Below are 19,241 nucleotides of genomic sequence, written 5' to 3' on the forward strand. Positions count from 1 at the left end.
AGGCTCAGGTGCAGCTTGGCTATGACCTTTCTCGCAAAGGGGAGTTTTGGCGTTGCACATGAGGCGATGCTTGCCTAAGTCTAGAGGTTACCTTGGCAAGGTAATAAAAGCACCTACGCTCACAAACATGGTAACGGCCCAGGTCATCGTGAAAGGTCTTCAGCACAAGGCAGACACCACCGTCTGTCGTAGGTATGATGTGCTGCAATGTTTGATGGCACAAATTGCAGCGAAACAAAGCATATTTTCCTGTGAAACAGTATCGATAGCTGCAATATTCGTACCAGCAGATTGCATGAGTAGCTAATCTTATCGCGCACTTCTTTCTACATTAGAAGCACAGTTTATCCTGAAGGCGTCAGCATATTTCGGTTCCACGTATAAAAAGTCACTCATACAGATCTGAGTAGAACAAACATATTTCACCACGTCGGTGGCTGTTACAGAAAATACTAAAAAAGGCGAGATAAATCGACGATAGCATGCTTCAAACGGTCAGAGATGGGAGGAAAGTTCCCTAGAAAATTTCCTCCCAATTCTCCTCCTCTGAACAGTAAGGTCGAGGGAGCCCACCAGTGGTGCAACCAGTGGCTTGTACGCGGTGCTCGAACGTGATTAATTTACGATTTTTGGATACCATCATTTCACTTATGTTGCGATTATATGGATACCTAAAAAACTGTCAAACGCCGAACAAAATAAATTGTACCGGCTCATTCACGGCTTTGTTAGCTTCGGTCGCTCCCATTACGGAATAAAGGGTTTGTTCACCAAATAAACGACGCGCTCCCGAACTTCATCCAGTTCGTCTCTGAAGGATTTTTTTTATGTTCGAAGCAAGATCTTTGCTCAAAAAGCACTTCGAAATTACAAACAAATCCACTCCGACACTCGGCAACCCTAATCTCATTGAATCGCAGTGTTGTTTTCGCCCAAAGGAGCCGCAAGTAAAGACCCTTGAGAACAAAATAATTATCTTTAAAAGCTAGACACCGTGCATGCTTCCGGCATTTGAGAACAAGATATTTGACGTCTTTCGGAGAACGCTACAAAAGCTTAGTCAAGCTGTTCCAAGAACAGTTTAACTAAGCTGTTCCAAGACAGTTTTATGTTTAAGCTGTTCCAAGAAGAGCTTAAACGTAAAGAAAAAATTCAGTTTTCCGCGTATCTGACTCAACTGGGCGGAGCACACCAGTACGAAGCGAAAAATGCGAATCCACAGCATGTGTCGCAAACTGCTCTGTGCGTCACGCCGGAGGAGCCATCTTTCCGAATGTCTGCACGCTGGCTCACATCCTATCGACGCACGTGCTTCTTGCATTTATTGCTTTGATGGCAGCCTTTCAATTCTCAGAACAAAGCGTCAATTGCTGGCTGACGCTAACACTGTTCACAGACACGGTTGCTCAATGCGAAGTGTAAACGAGTATGCCCATGACATGGTCGAAAGGACAGCCTGGCGCCTAGGCCGTACGGCCGCGCATGTCCAATCAAAGTTCGCAGGATGCTGTACGCAGACTGCGCGACATTTTAAGCACTAGACACTATAAAGGAATAAATGCACCTTGATCCTACGAGTAAGCTAATATGACACAGACTCTAGTAAGACTTGCGAAGCCTGTAACTGGGTTCATAAGCTTTTAATCACTCCCGTGATACACACCTGCACACAATGTGTCATCCGACTTTACCCGTTGGACCAAGGTACATTAATTTTTTTTTCCGCTGCCAAATGGAAGGCAATGCGCGACAACACTATTCTTCTGTCTTACCCTAGCGTGAACTAACTGGTAATGGTACAATCACAAGCGAGTTGCTTTCATCGCTGACCCTCTTGCTCGAGCTCTCAAGCATCCAAACCACGATTTAGAGCTGCGAATGTCTGTACCTGTGAGGCGCGAGAGAGAGATGAATGTTGCTCGTCACAACTTCGACCACGTACCGGCACCGGTGGCGAAGAAAAACGTCGCACTGTCATTCCTCCGTTCTCTGCAGCAAGTTTTGTAAACGTGGACTTTATTTCATGAAAAAGAAACACAACACAGGAGTGTCCAACGCAACTTCATTGTTCGGAAACAAACACTAACAAAATTGGATAACATTAACCAGAAAGGTACAAATGCAATGCAGGAGTCTCTAATAGTACGGCGCAAAGAGTTTAAGATTGTTTCCCGTGTTTCGATAGCAATACCTCAGTGGACACCCGTTGGAAATAATCGAAGCGAACATACTTACTTGTTTAGTGTGTGCCACAATGACAGTAATTATGGACACGAAATGTGTGGGTACTGAACTGCACGTATGGCATCAATCTCTTGCGGCGATGAAAGCATGCGCTTGAAGTTCCACGTCCGTGCACCAAGCATGCCTATTTGGGTCGTAATCCGGAACCGAAACCAATTTTCCCGCAATGTCTGGCTACCGCTCTCGACAAGCATCCAAAATAATATGAACAAAATAGAACATTTTATTTATTACTGTGATAATATATTACAATATTATTTTGTGCACTTTGTAGAATGTAGTGAATTTAATATCACGAAAACTTGAAATACTCATCAACGTGATTTGGCAACCATGGCAGCGCACCGAATCTTTCCGGACTTTTCCGACTCGCTGGAGATTCGGCTACTTTTCCGAATCTTTCCGAATCTTCAGATTCGGCTCCGAATCTCAATTCGGATAAAGATTCGTCCGATCACTAGATAGAACCCAATCGAACCCCTAAAAATAAGTCAATAAAATTAGGTACTTTTTGTACTCTCAGACTAATCTTTGAGCCAATATCATAAAGTATAAAACAACATTCTAGCTAAAAATAGATTCTCAAATTGAGCTATAATTAAAAAAAAAAACTTTGCTATACTGAAATTAGTATAATTTTTATGGCGTCACTGTGTTGCATTCATAGTCTGAAAAAATATGTTTCACACGAAGTTTGTTGGCCATATTCAAGCACCTAGCCACTCATCAGGGAACTGTCGCGATTGGAAATTTAGAAGATCTGACTATCAGCCGCTTGCCGCTGATTTGTTTGTCATAAAGTGCATCCAAATAAATTCACGGCAGGTAGTAATTTAAAATCGTTTGAGGAACCTGAAAATTCTTCTGGCACTCTCTGCGTTTGATATCACCACACATCGCGACTCCAGTTCTGCGCGGGGATGTCCATGATGAATTGCCGTTGAAATTCGTAGGTAAGTTAGTTTAACACGTTAGACTATCTGCAAAAAACAGCTCTTTAACCAAAGCAAAATACCGAAAAAAGGAAGCAGACGACGGATTTCACCGGGCAGCCGCGGTCTCTATACGGGAATTGGGATGAGTAGAGGTGCAGAGCTCACCAGTGCCAGCCAGTCCTTCCCTACGAACAACCGTCAGCCACAAGGGATGACGGGTAGTCATTATGGGCGAGGAAGTAGACGGCGAAGGGGCAGGCGATAATGGAGGTTGGGTTGCGGGGGCTACGGAGCTAATGTCATGGCCCCCTCCTACAATTCTATCCTTCTTGGTTGTAGGCATTTCTTCAGAATTGCGAATACGTCAAAAGTTAAACTGTGAGGGGGTGTGGCGGGCCGCTACAAAACACTTGAGGCCCTGGCTGAACAAAAAAGGCCAGGCTGTGCTAGCGAACCTCATCTATGAAAAGCGACAAGCTTTCATGCCATTTTGTTTTTAGAGCGAACAAGTTGTAATTGTAATTGAATTAAATTTTACGCACTTTACTCACATATGCAGGGTATGTGTGGGTCTCCATCGACGGGATAAGTTGTCTGCGTCATAAAGACCTTCCGTGATGTTGTGCGACATGGCCAATTACCGTACGTGTGATCATGGATGCCTCGATCTCCCTGCAAATGTAGTCCGTAGGCTACAGCAAGTATTGCCTAGTATGCAATGCCAGGAAATAATTTCAAAGGAAAGGCCGTTGCCAAGCTGCTCCAGAAAATGCATGGCGATGCCCTAGTATATAATACACTAGAGTGGCTATAGGTAGGGTTCCATGTTTTCAGAATATACTTTTTATTGAAATTCCAAAGGAGATTTCTTTTTTTGCGCAAGTAGGGGGTGATATTTTTGTAGCGTACTAAGAAGTTCCCATTGAACACTGTATCCGTGCTATTTAGGAGCACGGTGGTAGTGTGACGCTCTTCTTGATGCGAACAGCAAACGTGAGAAAATACTTTCCGGTGCAGCCCAGAGTACTGACTCGGCAAAGAGGTACACAGTTGCTAGGCTCGCACATAGAACGTTGAGTTCGCACACAGCACCGATTTAATTGAAACATACAGGGAGGCCATTTTGCTTCCCTATGGGTTGCAGCTGACAGATTGCGAAATCTTTTCTCGATGGGCTAGGTCCGAGCGATGCGATGTTGCGTTGCACCTTGTCACTGCGTCGTAGTGATGCCACATGGTAAGCGTTGCCGGATGCTCTTTTGATCATACAGTGTGTTATATACCTAGGGCTGAAAACATGCAACGACCGATCACGTTGTGGTACATCGACATGGATTACCTGGTCGGTCACAGAATCACACGTCGAATGAGAACACATAATAAATGCAAATATAGGGTTCACTTAATAAAGCTAGTGAAAGAAGATAAATGATATGCCTCCCCTTCAGGGGATCCAGCCCACAGCCTCTTGACTATGAGCCCGATGTTCTACCCCTGAACCGCTGAATGGCGCAACGAACGGCGTCCGCGGCCGTACTGCCTAGGCGCCAGGCTGTCCTTTCCACCATGTCATGGGCATACTCGTTTACGCTTCGCATTGAGCAACTACGTCTGTGAACAGTGTTAGCGTCAGCCAGCAGTTGACGCTTTATTCTTAGAATCGAAAGGCTGTCATCAAAACATTAAACCCGAAACACATGTGCGTCGAAACGATGTGAGGCAGCGTGCAGACATTCGGAAAGATGGCTCCTCCGGCGTGACGCACAGAGCAGTTTGCGACACATGCTTTGGATCTCGCATATGTCGCGTCCTACTGGTGGGCTCCGCCCAGTTACGTCAGATACGAGGAAAACTGAAATTTTTTTACGTTCAAGCTGTTCTTGGAACACTAAGCTTTTGTAGCGTTCCCCGAAAGACATAAAATATCTTGTTCTCAGACGTCGGAACCATGCAAGGTGTCTAGCTTTTATAGATAATTATTTTCTTCTCAAGAGTCGTTACTTGCGACTCTTTTGGCCGAAAACTGTGCTGCGGTTCAATGAGATGAGGGTTGCCGAGAGTCGGTTTGGATTTGTTTGTAATTTCGAAGTGCTTTTTGAGCAAAGATCTTGCTTCGAACATGAACAAAGCCTTCAGAGACGAACTGCATGAAGTTCGGGAGCGCGTCGTTTATTTGGTGAACAAACTCTTTATTCTGTAATGGGAGGAACCAAAGCTAACAAAGCCGTGAATGAGCCGGTACAATTTTTTTAATCGGCGTTTGACAGTTTTTAGGTGCCGATATAATCGCAACATAACTGAAATGATGGTATCCAAACATCGTAAATTAATCACGTTCAAGCACCGCGCACAAGCCACCGGTTGCACCACTGGTGAGCTCCCTTGACCTTACTGTTCACAGGAGGAAAATTGGGAGGAAAGTGTCTAGGGCACTTTCCTCCCATTTCTGACCATTTGAAGCATGCAATCGTCGACTTATCTCGCCTCTTTTTGTATTTTATCTCACAGCCACCCACGTGGTGAAATATGTTTGTTCGACGCAAATCTGAATGAGTTACTTTTTATACGTGGAACCGAAATATGCTGACGGCTTCAGGCTAAATTGTGCTTCAAATGTAGAAAGAAGTACACGATGAAATTAGCTACTCATACAATGCACTGGTACGGATACTGCAGCTATGGATACTGTTTCACAGGAAAATATGTTTTGTTTCGCTGCAGTTTGTGTCATCAAACATTGCAGCACATCATACCTACGACAGACGGTTGTGCCTGCCTTGTGCTGAAGACATTCCGCGGTGACCTGGGCAAGTATCGCCTCATAGTCCACGGTTACCATAGTTGTAAGCATGCGTGCTTCCATTACCTTGCCAAGGTAACCTCTAGACTTGGGCAAGTATTGCCTCATATGCAATGCCAAAACTTCCCTTTGCGAGGAAGGTCATAACCAAGCTGCGCCAGAGCCCGCCTGGCTACCCCGAGTGCGACATGCAGCAGCGTAACTTTAAGTGGCATTCCGTGTTTCCAGAATTAATTATTTGTGGCACTTGGAGGGTGTTTTCTGTAGCTTACCTTCGTCGAAAATCCTATGCTTCTCAGAGCTTGTTTCAATTAAATTCTCAGTTTTTCGGAATAATTGAAATATTAAATTTCCTTGCAGATTTCACGATTCTCAGAAAGTCAAAAGAAACAGAAATAGTAACCAGACAGAAGTGCATTAATTAATTTGTAGTCTCTATGATTACAGAAGGACTTGCCTGTGCCTGGACGAGGTTTCTTGAGCTGAATAGGGCGGTGTCACTCTAGATGCTCTACAACTCCCAGTGCACCCTAGTTAATACCAACTCTCCCGCAACGAATCTTGCAAACCAAGGTTGCTCATCTAGATGTCGGTACATTAAGCTATCAGTCTTCTCAATTCGCTCGCTGAAAAATTTTGTTTTCCATCCACCTTTTTAAAGGCTCCCTGACATACTTGCTACTCACAGCCGCAGGTGCCACGGGAACGTGCTGCGCGGGATGGCTGTGCGGGGTGAAGGGTGAAATCTAGAAGGTTCCGCCGCCTTCGCACGTCCCACAAAATCTGCGGGCTAATGGCTTCCTTTATGATAGAAACTGTACCCCTCTTCACGATACGAAGCCTAACTGGTTCGTTCTAAACTCTTATTTGTTTGGAACATGGCTAGCACAACCACCTCAGATAACAGAATCGAACATATTTCTTTCGTGCTGCTCAGCAGACGTTGGGGTTCTGCAGGCTTCATTTGCCGCCATTGAAATTCTTCTAATAAGTTGGAAACAAGTTCAACTGCCAAAACGCAACCCTTTAACACCCTTGACGTCACATACACTGATTTCCCATAGACTAAGAAAACACAACTACAACAAACAGAATCACTTGCGGACACTTAGGCATACATTGCCAAGATTGCAGATGTCAAGCAGAGCTAAAAAAAGAACTGCACCGTAATAAGTAAAAAATATAATAAACTAATTGGGGAAACTATTGAAGCCGAAAAGATATCGAGGTTAGAAGAAAACTGTGTCACTATACCTTGTTGGAATTTATGATTAGATTATCTTGCAACCAGATGAAACCAGAAATAATAAAAAAAAAGTATTATTGTTTTAAAAGGCAAGCGCAGATATAGAAGAAAAAATACAAGTCTGAGTTGCAAGTCAGTTCTGCGTGAATGCCTCTTCCTTTTGTTTGGGCCTGTGCGTGGTAGTGAATTTTTCGTGCTGTGGAGAACTATATAACACCAGCTCGCCCAAACCTCCATCTCAACAGATGTTTTGTGCTGCCAGTAGAAACTTTTACTTTTAAAATGCGATGGGGACCGAATTTGAAAATTAAATGTCGCCAAACATTTTTTTACGGTCGTAAAGTTTTGGTTTCGAGGTTAGTCATATCTACTGGTCTGTTTAGCCAAATTTGAGGCGAATTTGTGACATTGAAAAAAGTTAAGGTATACTGCTGCTACATTCCTCTTAGCCTCTTTAAGAGGTAAATAATTGAACTGAACTTCTACCACATTGTATTGTCTCATGACTGATCCAGGTATCTTCTTCTTTTTCTTCAAGACAGTTCGACGTAGGAGCTGCCAAGGCGTCCTGTCTCTTTCATGAGAACAGTGGCCAGCACTGCAAGAAGAAGCAATCTTTGGACTGCTGTATCCATTCTTTGGGCAAGTGAATAAATTACTTTGAAGCAGAGACATGGTGTTTGCACAGCAGCTCCACAGAACAAACAACACAAACACAAATGTTTTTCTGTGCCCAAAGCCTTCGTAGCTGCTTGAACTTATTGATTTGAGCTCGTAGCTTGCAATGTTAAGGCATCATGCAGATATAGTTAACGTCTCGACAAAAGTTTGGGCACCTTATGCTTGGATGTCTGAATTGATCAACTTAGACCGTCCAGCCGAATTGAAACAAGGATCTAGCTGAACTGAAGCATGCAGCCGAATTGAAACTTGTAGCCGAACTGAAAGTTTAGCCAACCTGAAGCATCCAGCCGAATTGAAACTTCTAGCCGAACTGAAGCGTCCAGCCAAATTGAAACATCTAGCCGAATGGAGGATGTAGCCGAACTGGAACGTGCAGTCAAATTGAAACTTCTAGCCGAATTGAGGCTTCAGCCGGATTGGGACGTAACCGTCTGAGGTACAGGCTAGTGGACCCTGAGCGATTTCACCACCTGGAGATATTACAGGTTGGATGGCATCGGAAGTGAAAGATCCTCAACGACTACCGAAAATGCACCAGAGATCATCTACGAACTGTGAGTCAACTCGCGGATCAGTTGTGGACCGCTTTCATTGCAGAACATTTTCAAGCTTCGACTTTATATACTCGGGGGCAAGCTGTAAATTTGAAAGACTGTAATACAACTTTCCGGTCCCTGAGGCAGAAAATAAGAACAAGCGAGTCACTGAAACCTGGGTTCATGTCAACTGTTACCGCGATAAAAACCGTCCTTGTAAATCCCTTTGGCGTACAGCACGCCAAACTGAGAATTGTTCAGCCAATGGTCCGAAGTTTTACGTGAATGTGAGTCCCTCTCCTTTGGATATTTGTTCTACAATTAACGTCATGTGTAACGCTGTGTCACAACCAGCTGAGAAAATCGCTCTTCTGTCGACGGCTCTTAAGAGAATCTCGTCCTTAGTAGATGCTTCGTGCAGGTCAGATGTTAGAAACTTTAGGATGATCACCCGGGTTAAGAAAGAGTTGGAAGAGAAAGAGGTGAAGCTTCTTGAAACAAACAAATTGGGGCTTTTTGCTGTTCTGCCTTCCAATAAGTCTCAGGAGAAATGTAACCTCGGCGTTTCTGGGTCATTTCGTTCTTTAGATGGGAATCTGGGCCGACGCAAGAGAGAAATAGTCAGGACTTCTAAGGACAGTGACTTTACGTCCTTGGCTTCCAGACTGAATGGTAAGTTAAAAGATGACAAGGTTGCCCTTCCTCTGAGAGAAGTTATCAACGAATATGGCACGTGGCAAAAAACCGCCTCCACGTTCCTTCAGAATGGTCTTTCTTACCTAGATTTCAAAAGCCCGTTAGCATTGGGTTCTTCCATGGATTTGATATCAGATATTCAACCGTTTCATGGTGAAATTTGCACGATTTTTTCCCTGGATATCAAGGATTTGTATTATTCACTCAAACCAGCCATTTTGCTTTCTAGGGTCCGCTCGTTTCTAGAGGAGAATTTAGTTCGGTTTCAGTCCCAGTCTGGTATAGAGATCAATGATTTTCTAAGGATACTTGAACTGTATCTAAAGTCGACAGTGGTAAACTATGATGAGCGGAAATACAATCAACGTCAAGGCGTATTTATTGGTTCGGCTGTCGCCCCGGCCCTCTCAGAAATATACCTCCGGAACTTAGACCTAACATTGCATGAGGTGGTCACACATTATCACCCGAGCTCAGTACTTATTACAAGATGCGTGGATGACATATTCGTATGTGTCCGTGACTCAGCCCTCGCTGGTTTCATCGAGAATACCGTATACAGGGAGGCAACCCAGTTGCAGTTTTCTATAGAAAAGCCAGCCAACAACGTACTTCAGTATTTAGACCTCCAGCTCAGATTGGTTCCCGGTTTATGTTGGTCGTATGGCAAAGAAAAGGCTAAGCCTGTACTTCCCTTTGATAGTTGCCCTTCAAATCATGTCAAGGCAGGATTGGTTCAAAACATGAATAACAACGCGGTTCAAAAGTCATGTTGGCACTTCATTATGACGTTGATTCAAGTTGCGTTTTCCCGGATAAATGTTGCAAAGTATCCTCAAGAATTTATTTCCAAGCAGCTTTCGTACGTTGTTGCAAAAGACAAAAAAAAAAAATTAGGAAAATACCCGAGCACAAAAAGTTTGTAGTCGCACTGTTTTTCCATAAAATTTCACACAATTTAAAATCAGTCGGTGATAAGTTTGATCTACGTATGGCGTTTAGCACAGATAGCAGTTTGAAAAGGTCAACTCCGTTCGCTTCCGCCCAGAAAGTTTGTTTTAAAAAAAACAGGGAAAAGTGTGTTACATTTCAGGTGTAGTCTACAAGATCCCTTTTGTTTGTGGTTTGTGCTATTTGGGTCAAACGAAGCGTTGTCTTAATCATAGACTAGGCAAACATGAACAATGTGCCAAAAAAAAAAGGATCCATATTCCGAGGTATCCAAGCAGATTCAGGAGTGTAGGAATTGCGTGCCTTTATGGAACTCGACGACCACAATTGTAATAAAAAAAAAACGACCACAAGCGCCTGCTGAAAGTGTCCATCGCAATAACGAAGCATGGGAATGAAGTGAACAAGCCTCCTTTGTCTTTACATTCGGAATGGAAGCAAAACCTCTAATGGTATTGTTAACATTATTTCCTTTTTTTTTTGTGTTTGTCTGTTTAGTTTCATAGCTGACGTTCTCAGTGAAAGGTCCAGTGCAATCTGCAGTTTTCCCAGCGGTTTTTTTTTTCTTTTTAATGATGTGTCATCTTTGGTGTTGTCTGTTCTTTTGTTGATCTGACCCCAATGTTAGAGGTCCGGTGTCGTGTGTTTTGTGGAGAGAGGTGATGTGAAGAGGGGTTCCCTTTCCTTCCTTTTTCTTTTCAACCCTATATGAAGGGTTATTACCTCAATAAAGCTTTAGCTGTGTTTGAGACGTTCCCCTTCTCTTCCTTGGCGTCGTCTGTCATTACCTCAGTCTCGGGTTTTCACTAAAATGTTTTATATACACCAGCTCAGTTGCGCCCTTACGTTCTGCTCAGCATTACTTCCACTTAGCAAGCTATGGTGTCATTAGAGAAGCTTCGTGGTGAAGCCACCGTCCTTCAGTGGAACGCGAGAGGTCTTCGAAATCGACTGTCGGACTTTCGTCAATTTTTGTTTAAATATCAATTTCTTGTAATTGCGATTTCAGAGTCGCGAGTGTCTCACAACACCAGGTTATCAGGATATGAACTGTATCATTCTCACAGAGGAAATGAGCTCAGCAGAGTTTTACTTGGCGTTCGGAAGGATCTGACATTTGTTCAACATAATATCCGACTACACCCTACAAATAAATATATCGCAGCAACTATTAGAAAAGCACAACTTTCCTTCACGGTTATTGCTGGCTTCATACCCCCTCGAGCACCCTTTGACGTTCAATGGCTCGATACTATTCTACAGTAAACCCCATCTCCTCATATTCTGACGGGCGATTTCAACAGTCACCACGCATAACGGGGAAGTAAAAAGAATAACACTCGAGGACACGCGTAATTTGACCTCACTCTAAAACATCATCTTGTAGTACTCAATGACGGAAGTCCGACGTATTTAAGAGGGGCATCTATGAGTAGTCCTTTAGATGTTTCGTTCGCATCTTCAACCCCCTCTGGGGAAACAATGTGTTTGCTGATATTGAAACATGCGGTAGCGATTATGTTCCTACATACACTACAATTCAAGAATTTCACTGCACGAAGCGGAGTGCCACAATGTGTTATACTGACTGGGATGTCTTTAAAACTAAAATGGAATCTGAATGTATCGTGGTGACCGAGCCGAAAGGTCTTGCTGCCGGCTATAACCTCTTCAATTTCTCATTCGACTAAAAATGTCAACATGACAAAACCTCATACAGCAGTCGATGGTGAATATGAGCTTCTTCGGGCCATTCGTCGATGAGCAGAACGCCGGGCAAGGGAGACAAATGTTGAGGATGTTCGGGCTTCTAGGCGAGCACAAAAACGGGTTCAACGCCACTTGGACAAACGTTCCAAGAGACGCTGGAGGTCACTTAGTTCCAACCTCGACCCGAGAAAACCACTTAATCGAACGTGGCAGATAATGCGAAGCCTAGGTGCAAGGCCACAGCAAGTCAACCCGTTCTGCGCCATCAGTCTGAGTTGTCAAGTATCAGAAACAGCTGTAGCCGAAGAGTTCTGTATCAAGATCACTTCCTGCTCTTCAAGGCCCCATGACAAAGTCAGTGCACAGGAGGGACATGTATCCGTAAGTGTATGCAAGGCTATTGTTACATATTTTACCTTTAAGGAACTTTGTATGGCGCTCGAGACGTCTAACGTTATGTCATCCCCAGGCACGTATGGTGTACGGTATCGCCACTTGGGGGAGGGGCGAGGACCGCACTGCTACAAATATTTAACTCCTCGTGGGAAACGGGTTCTGTACCGAAGGAATGGAAAATTGCTCGAGTTCTACCAATCTTAAAACCTGGAAAATCTCCTTTAGACATTAACTCCTACCGTCTGATAGCATTAGCAAGTTGCATAGACAAAGTAATGGAGCGAATGCTGCTTACCCAAATGGAATGGGATCTAGAAAATAGAGATCTATATCCTTCGTCCACAAATAAATTTTGACTCGGAAGGAGCAGCATTGACAACGTTATTGACTTAGTAACAAGTATTGAACAAATGAAGTTAGTAAATAAAATAACAGCTGTATTTGTGGATATAAAATCGGCTTTTGATTGTGTAGAACACAATGCTATTCTTCAAGATATGATGGCCATTTTATTAGAAGGACGTGTATACAAATGGATAGCCAATTACTTAAAACAAGAAGAAGTCTACATATCGACACCAGACGGCAACACAGGTCTTCATCATATTAGTGGGGAAGCAACACAAGGCGGCGTCCTCAGCCACATGCTTTTTAGCATATGTCTCATAGGTATCCTGAAAATTCTCCCGAAAATCGTTCACGTGTTCACGCGGAAATCGTTCACGTGTTCACGCGGATGATATCTGCTTCTGGACTTGCAGTAGATTTTTGTACATCAACAAAGCAAGACTACAGAAAGAATATAACATTACCGCACGGTACCTACACCTCCCTGGTCTGCCTATATCGCCGGACAAGTAAGCAACGATGTCATTCACAAAAAAAAAACAAAAAAACACCTGGACAAATACTTAATTGAATTACACGGAGAAGAATTTCCCTGGGTCACAGAACATACTTTCCAGGGTGTCACTCTCGATAGGCAGCTCATCTGAAGCCCCCATGTAAAACGCCCCAAAAAGAACCTCTCCTCTTCCATCAATATAATCAGGATGAGTAGTGACACCAAATGGGGATGCTTTCTCTCCGCACTCCTTGCCCTTTATATTGCCTTATTTCTCGGACTTCTGCGCTACAGCCTGCCTGTTATGCATAACATCTCACGTACTCTTCTAAAAGAACTCGAGAGTATTCAAGCAGAAGCTCTTCGCATATGTTTAGGGCTGCCGAAAGGCACTTCTAATTTGGGATCTCTTGCGGAAGCACGAGCGATTTCACCAGCCGTTTTAAGAACGCAAGAAACGTTCTTTATGTATTTATTTCTTTATTTTTTTATTTTATTTATCAATACTGTAGGTCATTGATAAATCATCTTCGTCACAAATATCGAACATATAAGCATCAGCTCACAAACATTGTAACAGAGAGACCATCATCTGTCTTTGCGCAAGATATCACGCTTTTGGAGGATTACTTCCCTACTTCTTTTGAAGCTGCGGTAATTCCAAGCTATCCACCATGGAGGTACACTCACTTAGAAATCAGAACAAGAATTCCGGGAATCGCTTCAAAAAAAAACAATGCCCGCCCTCATGATTACGCAGACATTGCTGGAATACATAAACCGAACTTATGCCTCATCTAGACATGCCTTCACGGACGGGTCTACAATGTCAGCGGCATCAACCCTGGGAGCCTACATTTCGTCTCTCACGCATGCATACAGGCAAGGTTAAGCCACGTTACGTCGTCAACAGCGTCGGAATTCGCAGCAATTCGAGCAGCTATTGCACACGTGGGCGCCGAGAGTCCTGGTTTTTGGGCTATCTTTGTGTACTTTAGATCTGCTCTACACACCCTCTCTACGGTGAAAAAATGTAGCCCGAACTTGCAACTCGTACATGATATTCTGGAAGCATCTCGCCAGCTTCAGCAAAGGGCACCAGTTTCTTATACATTGGATTCCTGGTCACTCTGGTATAACCGGGAACGTTATCGCTGAAAGGGCCGCTCGAAACGCTCATGAGAGCGCTATTGCTGTGTCAATTCCGTTATCTAGGTCAGATGCAAATGACAATATTACTGGCCAGAAATAGCATCTTTTCTTCGGAGAAATCCTCAATATCATTACTCCTATCTTTACAATATCGATCCCAACCTTACATTTCGGGCACCACGAGGAGTACCAAGGGCAGCCGAGACCGTCCTACATGACTTGAGACTGAATGTGGCATACACCAACAGCTACCTTCACAAACTCGGTAGAGCTGAGTCGTCTGAATGTGCTTCGTGCGGAGTCACGCATAACATCGAACATGTACAGTGTGAATGCAAGTGCTACAGTCGGGAAAGAGAGCTTATGAACAAAGGCCGGTGGCTACAAAATGAACAAGACGTAAGCATTCGCACTCTGCTTGGTCCATGGAGTTTTGCTGCTGAGGGGTATAAAGCTACAAAAGCTCTGCTGAAATTTCTAACAGCTACTCAATACAGAAGAAACTGTAGGAAAGTATATGAACAGCAATAGCCAATGAGAATTTCCAGTGAAACATTTTTGTTATTTTTTTGTTGTTTTATTAATCCCTTAGTATTTTAGTTTTGTGTGTTTTCTCGCTCTATCTTTTTCTGTTGACCTTTCTTCTATTTTTTTATGATTTTCAATTCCGTTCATCTCACAATGTAGCAAACCGGCACCAGGCGCTTGTTGGCATCATTGTTTAATAAACACCTACCTCTCTCTAAACAACACCTGTTTTACACTGGGCATATCGCGTCCTGTGGGCAATGTTGCATGCCTTTTTCTGATTTGTGTTTTGTTATTTACTCTGCGGCATAATGTTTTGTCGTTTTGCAATCTTTTTTTTTAATTATTGAGGGATCCCATGTTTGTATGCAATGACCACGATTGGATTTTGAGTTTTGTCTGCCTGAATTTTGTCTCTGCTTCTTGATGACACGCGCTTGAGTCTTTTGCGTATAGTTTCACACACATTTACCAGGAGATCGTTACGATATCCGGATTCTTTTAGATTAAAAATTGGTCTCTCAAAACGTGCCTTATCTGATAATTGAACGATTTTTTTTTATGGCAGAGATAAGGGCCGTGGCGGAAATACTGCGTTTAACGGTTTTTTAAGTGCACGGAGTCATACGGAAGAAACATTTTGCATGAACGGGGTTTGCACCTCCAGAATTCGGGATTGTTTCTGAACTCCAGAGTCAGGTCGAGGAACTTGATTGAGTTTCCTTCCAGCAGCTCATGAGTAAAAACCAGATCCGGAAAACAACTTTGGAAGATTTCTAAGATCTTCTCCGAACAGGCAGTTCTGCCGTCTCGAATATTTGTATCGCACAGAAGCAAAAAATCATCGAAATACCTGAACATTGCGTTAGTATTTTTGTCACTCAGGTTTTTCTTGATGATTCTGCCACATGCTACCAAAAACACATAACATAGATGTGGAGCAACCTCAGAGCCGATGCACACACCACTCTTTTGAACATATTGTCGGTCTTCATAATACCACTGTCGCCTTTAAATACACACCTAGTTGTTCTAAGAAGGTGTCCGAACTTATCCCTGCATGGTTTTGAAATGTTGTGATGCATTGTTTTTGAACGTTTTATCGTAGAATTGATATGAGGCTGTTCTGTGGAATAAAATATTACATATCATGTATGTCTATAGAAAAGCCAGATCTATAGAAAAGCTATGGTTTATTTTTATATGTACTCCTTATTATGCTTTGTTCTTTTAGAAAAAATCTAAAATGTGCACCTTACCTCGCAATCGTGGAATGCCTGAAGGGACTACGAAGAATTGGAGGTGGATGAAGAAGAAGTATTAAATAGTTAATAGTGAGCTTTGTGTATATCCTGTCCTGCTATGTGAAAGTGTTTAGGAAACAGCTTGTTCAAGCTGTTTACTCATAGACACTTTTTCTGCTTTATGGTAAATGTCAATACATGTTGCAAAGTTAAAGCGGCGAAGCAACAATCTTTGTACTTTTTGGCAAATACCGCTTAGAACTGTTCTTTAACATCCATAACCTATAAAACAAGGGTTAGTTTTTTTGTTTTTTTTTCTGCGCAATGGCAGTCGCACGGAACAATTTCGAAGAAAACGAGTAGCGTTCACACCCCTGATTAGCAGAGGAAACATGCAGCCACGTGAACTTCAGCCAATTATATGCCACCAAGGCTTGTCATAGCCACACGCTGGTATTGGTAGAAGACACGTAGGAATATTTTAAGCAGAAAGAAAATTTCACGATCTCCGCCAAAATTTCCCAATATGTCCCTACACCCATATCGCATCTTTACGTTACACCGCTTTTTGAGTAATAATTGTCATTGTATAGACTGATCTCTTCAGCCCACGTCTTGCTATACGAGGCAGAAGTTTTTTTCTTTAGATTAGGTTAAACAAATCTACTGATTAGGCTAAAGGAATCAAATGCACCAACACCTTCTTAGGGCAGCTTTGAATTCAAGCGATGATGCACCTACCCGACCCGGCCCGGGCCCGGTCCGGGTCAGGCCCGGGAAGGGCCTGATCTGGTAGGCATCCCATTTGGCAGGGTCCAGGCCGGGCCTGATCAGGTGGGCATCCCACCGTGTCGTATTCGGGTCGGGTAATAATAAGATTTGGCGGGCACCGGCCGCGCCGTTCCTCAAGAAATAAGCCCGTGCATTGAGTGCTCTACCATACCTGGAGAAAGCCGCGACATTCTCCCTAAGTGTCGTCTCCAGTTCGATGCCGCTGTTGTAGTAAGCCCGGCCGGTTGCATCAAACATTGAGGTTCCAAGTCGCTCGATGTCTTCAATCGTAACTACGACGTCATCTTCACTCGCAACACCCATCCTCGTCATGTTTAAGTCGACCGTTCTACTCGTATCCGTTTTGATAGTTCAGAGCAGATGAGTGATTTGGTTTTAATGTTCCGCCAGACGCAGCTGCTTTTAAAGGGCATGCCTGGAGACAGGTGGTTTACATTTACAGCGTTCGCGTATACGCCAATCAGGCGCCAGGTATGAGATTGGCCACATGTGCCCGATGAAATCAAAACACTTTAACTTCCCCGGGATGTCACGGGAGTAAAAAATAGGTGTCGCAGAAAAGCGCCGAAGCGATTGAATCCCTCTTTAATTCATTGCAGAGTCTCCATATAGTCTCCATATAGGTCCCATATAGGCCCAGAAAGTAGATAATGCATTTTGTTGTCTCCTTGCGTCGCCTATCGGGAGATGTCACCAGAAGTTACACCTATCGCTAACTCTGTTGTCTGCGAACACTGTAGTTGTTTACACTGGCAAGTCTGCTGCTCTCATCTTTCACGGGAACTAGAAGCTCTCCAAATTTCACACAATAAAATTCACTACTTCATGCACATTCGGTAAAATTGTAAGCTTTCATTGTGCGGGCAACAATTTTGCCAGTTCGTTTGTCAGCGGAATGACCTATTGTGGCAACCTCATGAACATTCAAAAGGAGGGGGTGTAGTACTTACTCCCCTAGTCCCATACATAATAGCCCAAAACTACTTTTCAACGTTCAGTTTACTGACGTCGGACTGACAATACCAACTTTTTCAAGCGGTTTGATAGCAGTGTGAAAGGATTTACTAAATAGCTAACATACGTATCAAAGACTAAAATAAATATTGAGGTTTCACAGAAGTACAAACAAAACCTGGAGTGGTTTCTTGTACTCTTTAATGCGTATACCAGCTATTTTAATGAGTTGTGCCACTCGACTACCAAGCCGCTCGTGAAAGTTGGCATGGTCGGTTTGATGTTAATAGACTGAACGTCGAATTGTAATTTTGGGGGTGTCAAATATGGGACAAGGTGTGTCGGTACTCCACCCCCTATTTCTGAGAGTATACGTCTATGGAAAATGCTTGACAAGACATACCTCAGTTGAATGTCAGCGCTCCGTATGTGCTCCTTTCTTTCCTGGTCGTCCTTATGTGCACTGTTTTCATCGTTTGAAACCCACTAGCGTTATCATTTTTACTCCTGTAATTTTTTAGCACGATGCTGGATATTCGCCGAGAAATATTGGACGCGTACGTATTTAACAAATCGCCCTACATGCTGGCGGTATGTTTTAAAAGACAAATAGAGTAACCGGACGAAGAAGAAAAGACTGAAATTTATACAAACTTCGCAAAATCAGGCATTTGTTCAGCTTTTTTAAGTACAACTCTCTAGAGGTTTTCTCCGAAAAGGCTTCAGGACAAAAAGGCTACTGTAGGGACGTTTGATAGGGTATAGGAACCCGTTACGTACGTATCAAGAGGAAAAAAAAATTAGCATTCTACGAGTCATACATCCAACAGTGAAAAAAAAATCAGCACGAACAAACAATGCCTCGGGATCATGCAGACGTGCAGGATATGACCGGTAGTGGTACATTTCCTGAACCGCGTCGGCTCCATTTCTTTTCTTTTTTTAGATTCTCGCATGTGTTCGGCAAATGAAATCGAAAACTATTTTTAACAAGCAATCGCTGCGTATCATACATAAATGTGGGGCAGCAAAAAAAAAAAAAATCTATGTGGACTAATGTGCGTGTTGGTTTAACTAAAACGAATAAAAATAATTATCACTCGCGACAAGTGTTAGAATTTACGTATTTATTTATTTGCTTAACGGCGTGCTAATTTTTAGAATATTTTGAAGCTCATTTCTGTCTGTAAGCCGAAGCTTGTAGATGGCCGCTTATCGTCCCTCCTTTGAGTTAACCTTTCATATCCTTATCTGTACTGTTTATTTTATAAAACGATATACGACTTAAAAATTAGCTTACTTCTTCACGAGCATGATGACTGTTAAAATGTGATTGGAGCCTGGGACAATCATGGCAGCCATTTCGGGTCTTTGACTTGTTCCCCGGCAGCTGGTAGAAGGAGGTTCGACGGCTCACTGTTTCGGTCGCAGCTGGTCGCGGAAAAAACATCCGGCGTTTGCATACTATATGTTTCCCTTCATTGCAGTATAAATGGTAACGCTTTTAGGAAACCTGCCGTAATAACTCA

General features: G+C 43.2%; 1 protein-coding gene across 1 annotated transcript in view; it reads right to left on the reverse strand.

Annotated features, from left to right (window-relative positions):
• Positions 1 to 17,070, reverse strand: part of LOC120847851 (hydroxyacid oxidase 1-like) — a 102,760-nt gene extending 85,690 nt beyond the window's left edge. Inside the window, exon 1 of the mRNA XM_040219764.1 lies at positions 16,910 to 17,070. Within this exon, the coding sequence (XP_040075698.1) occupies positions 16,910 to 17,070 (161 nt within the window). The remainder of the gene's footprint in view (positions 1 to 16,909) is intronic.
• Between the last annotated feature and the right edge of the window lie 2,171 nt (positions 17,071 to 19,241).

The sequence above is a fragment of the Ixodes scapularis genome, unplaced genomic scaffold (genome assembly GCF_016920785.2).
Source record: "Ixodes scapularis isolate PalLabHiFi unplaced genomic scaffold, ASM1692078v2 PGA_scaffold1__304_contigs__length_218370807, whole genome shotgun sequence".
Taxonomy (NCBI): domain Eukaryota; kingdom Metazoa; phylum Arthropoda; class Arachnida; order Ixodida; family Ixodidae; genus Ixodes; species Ixodes scapularis.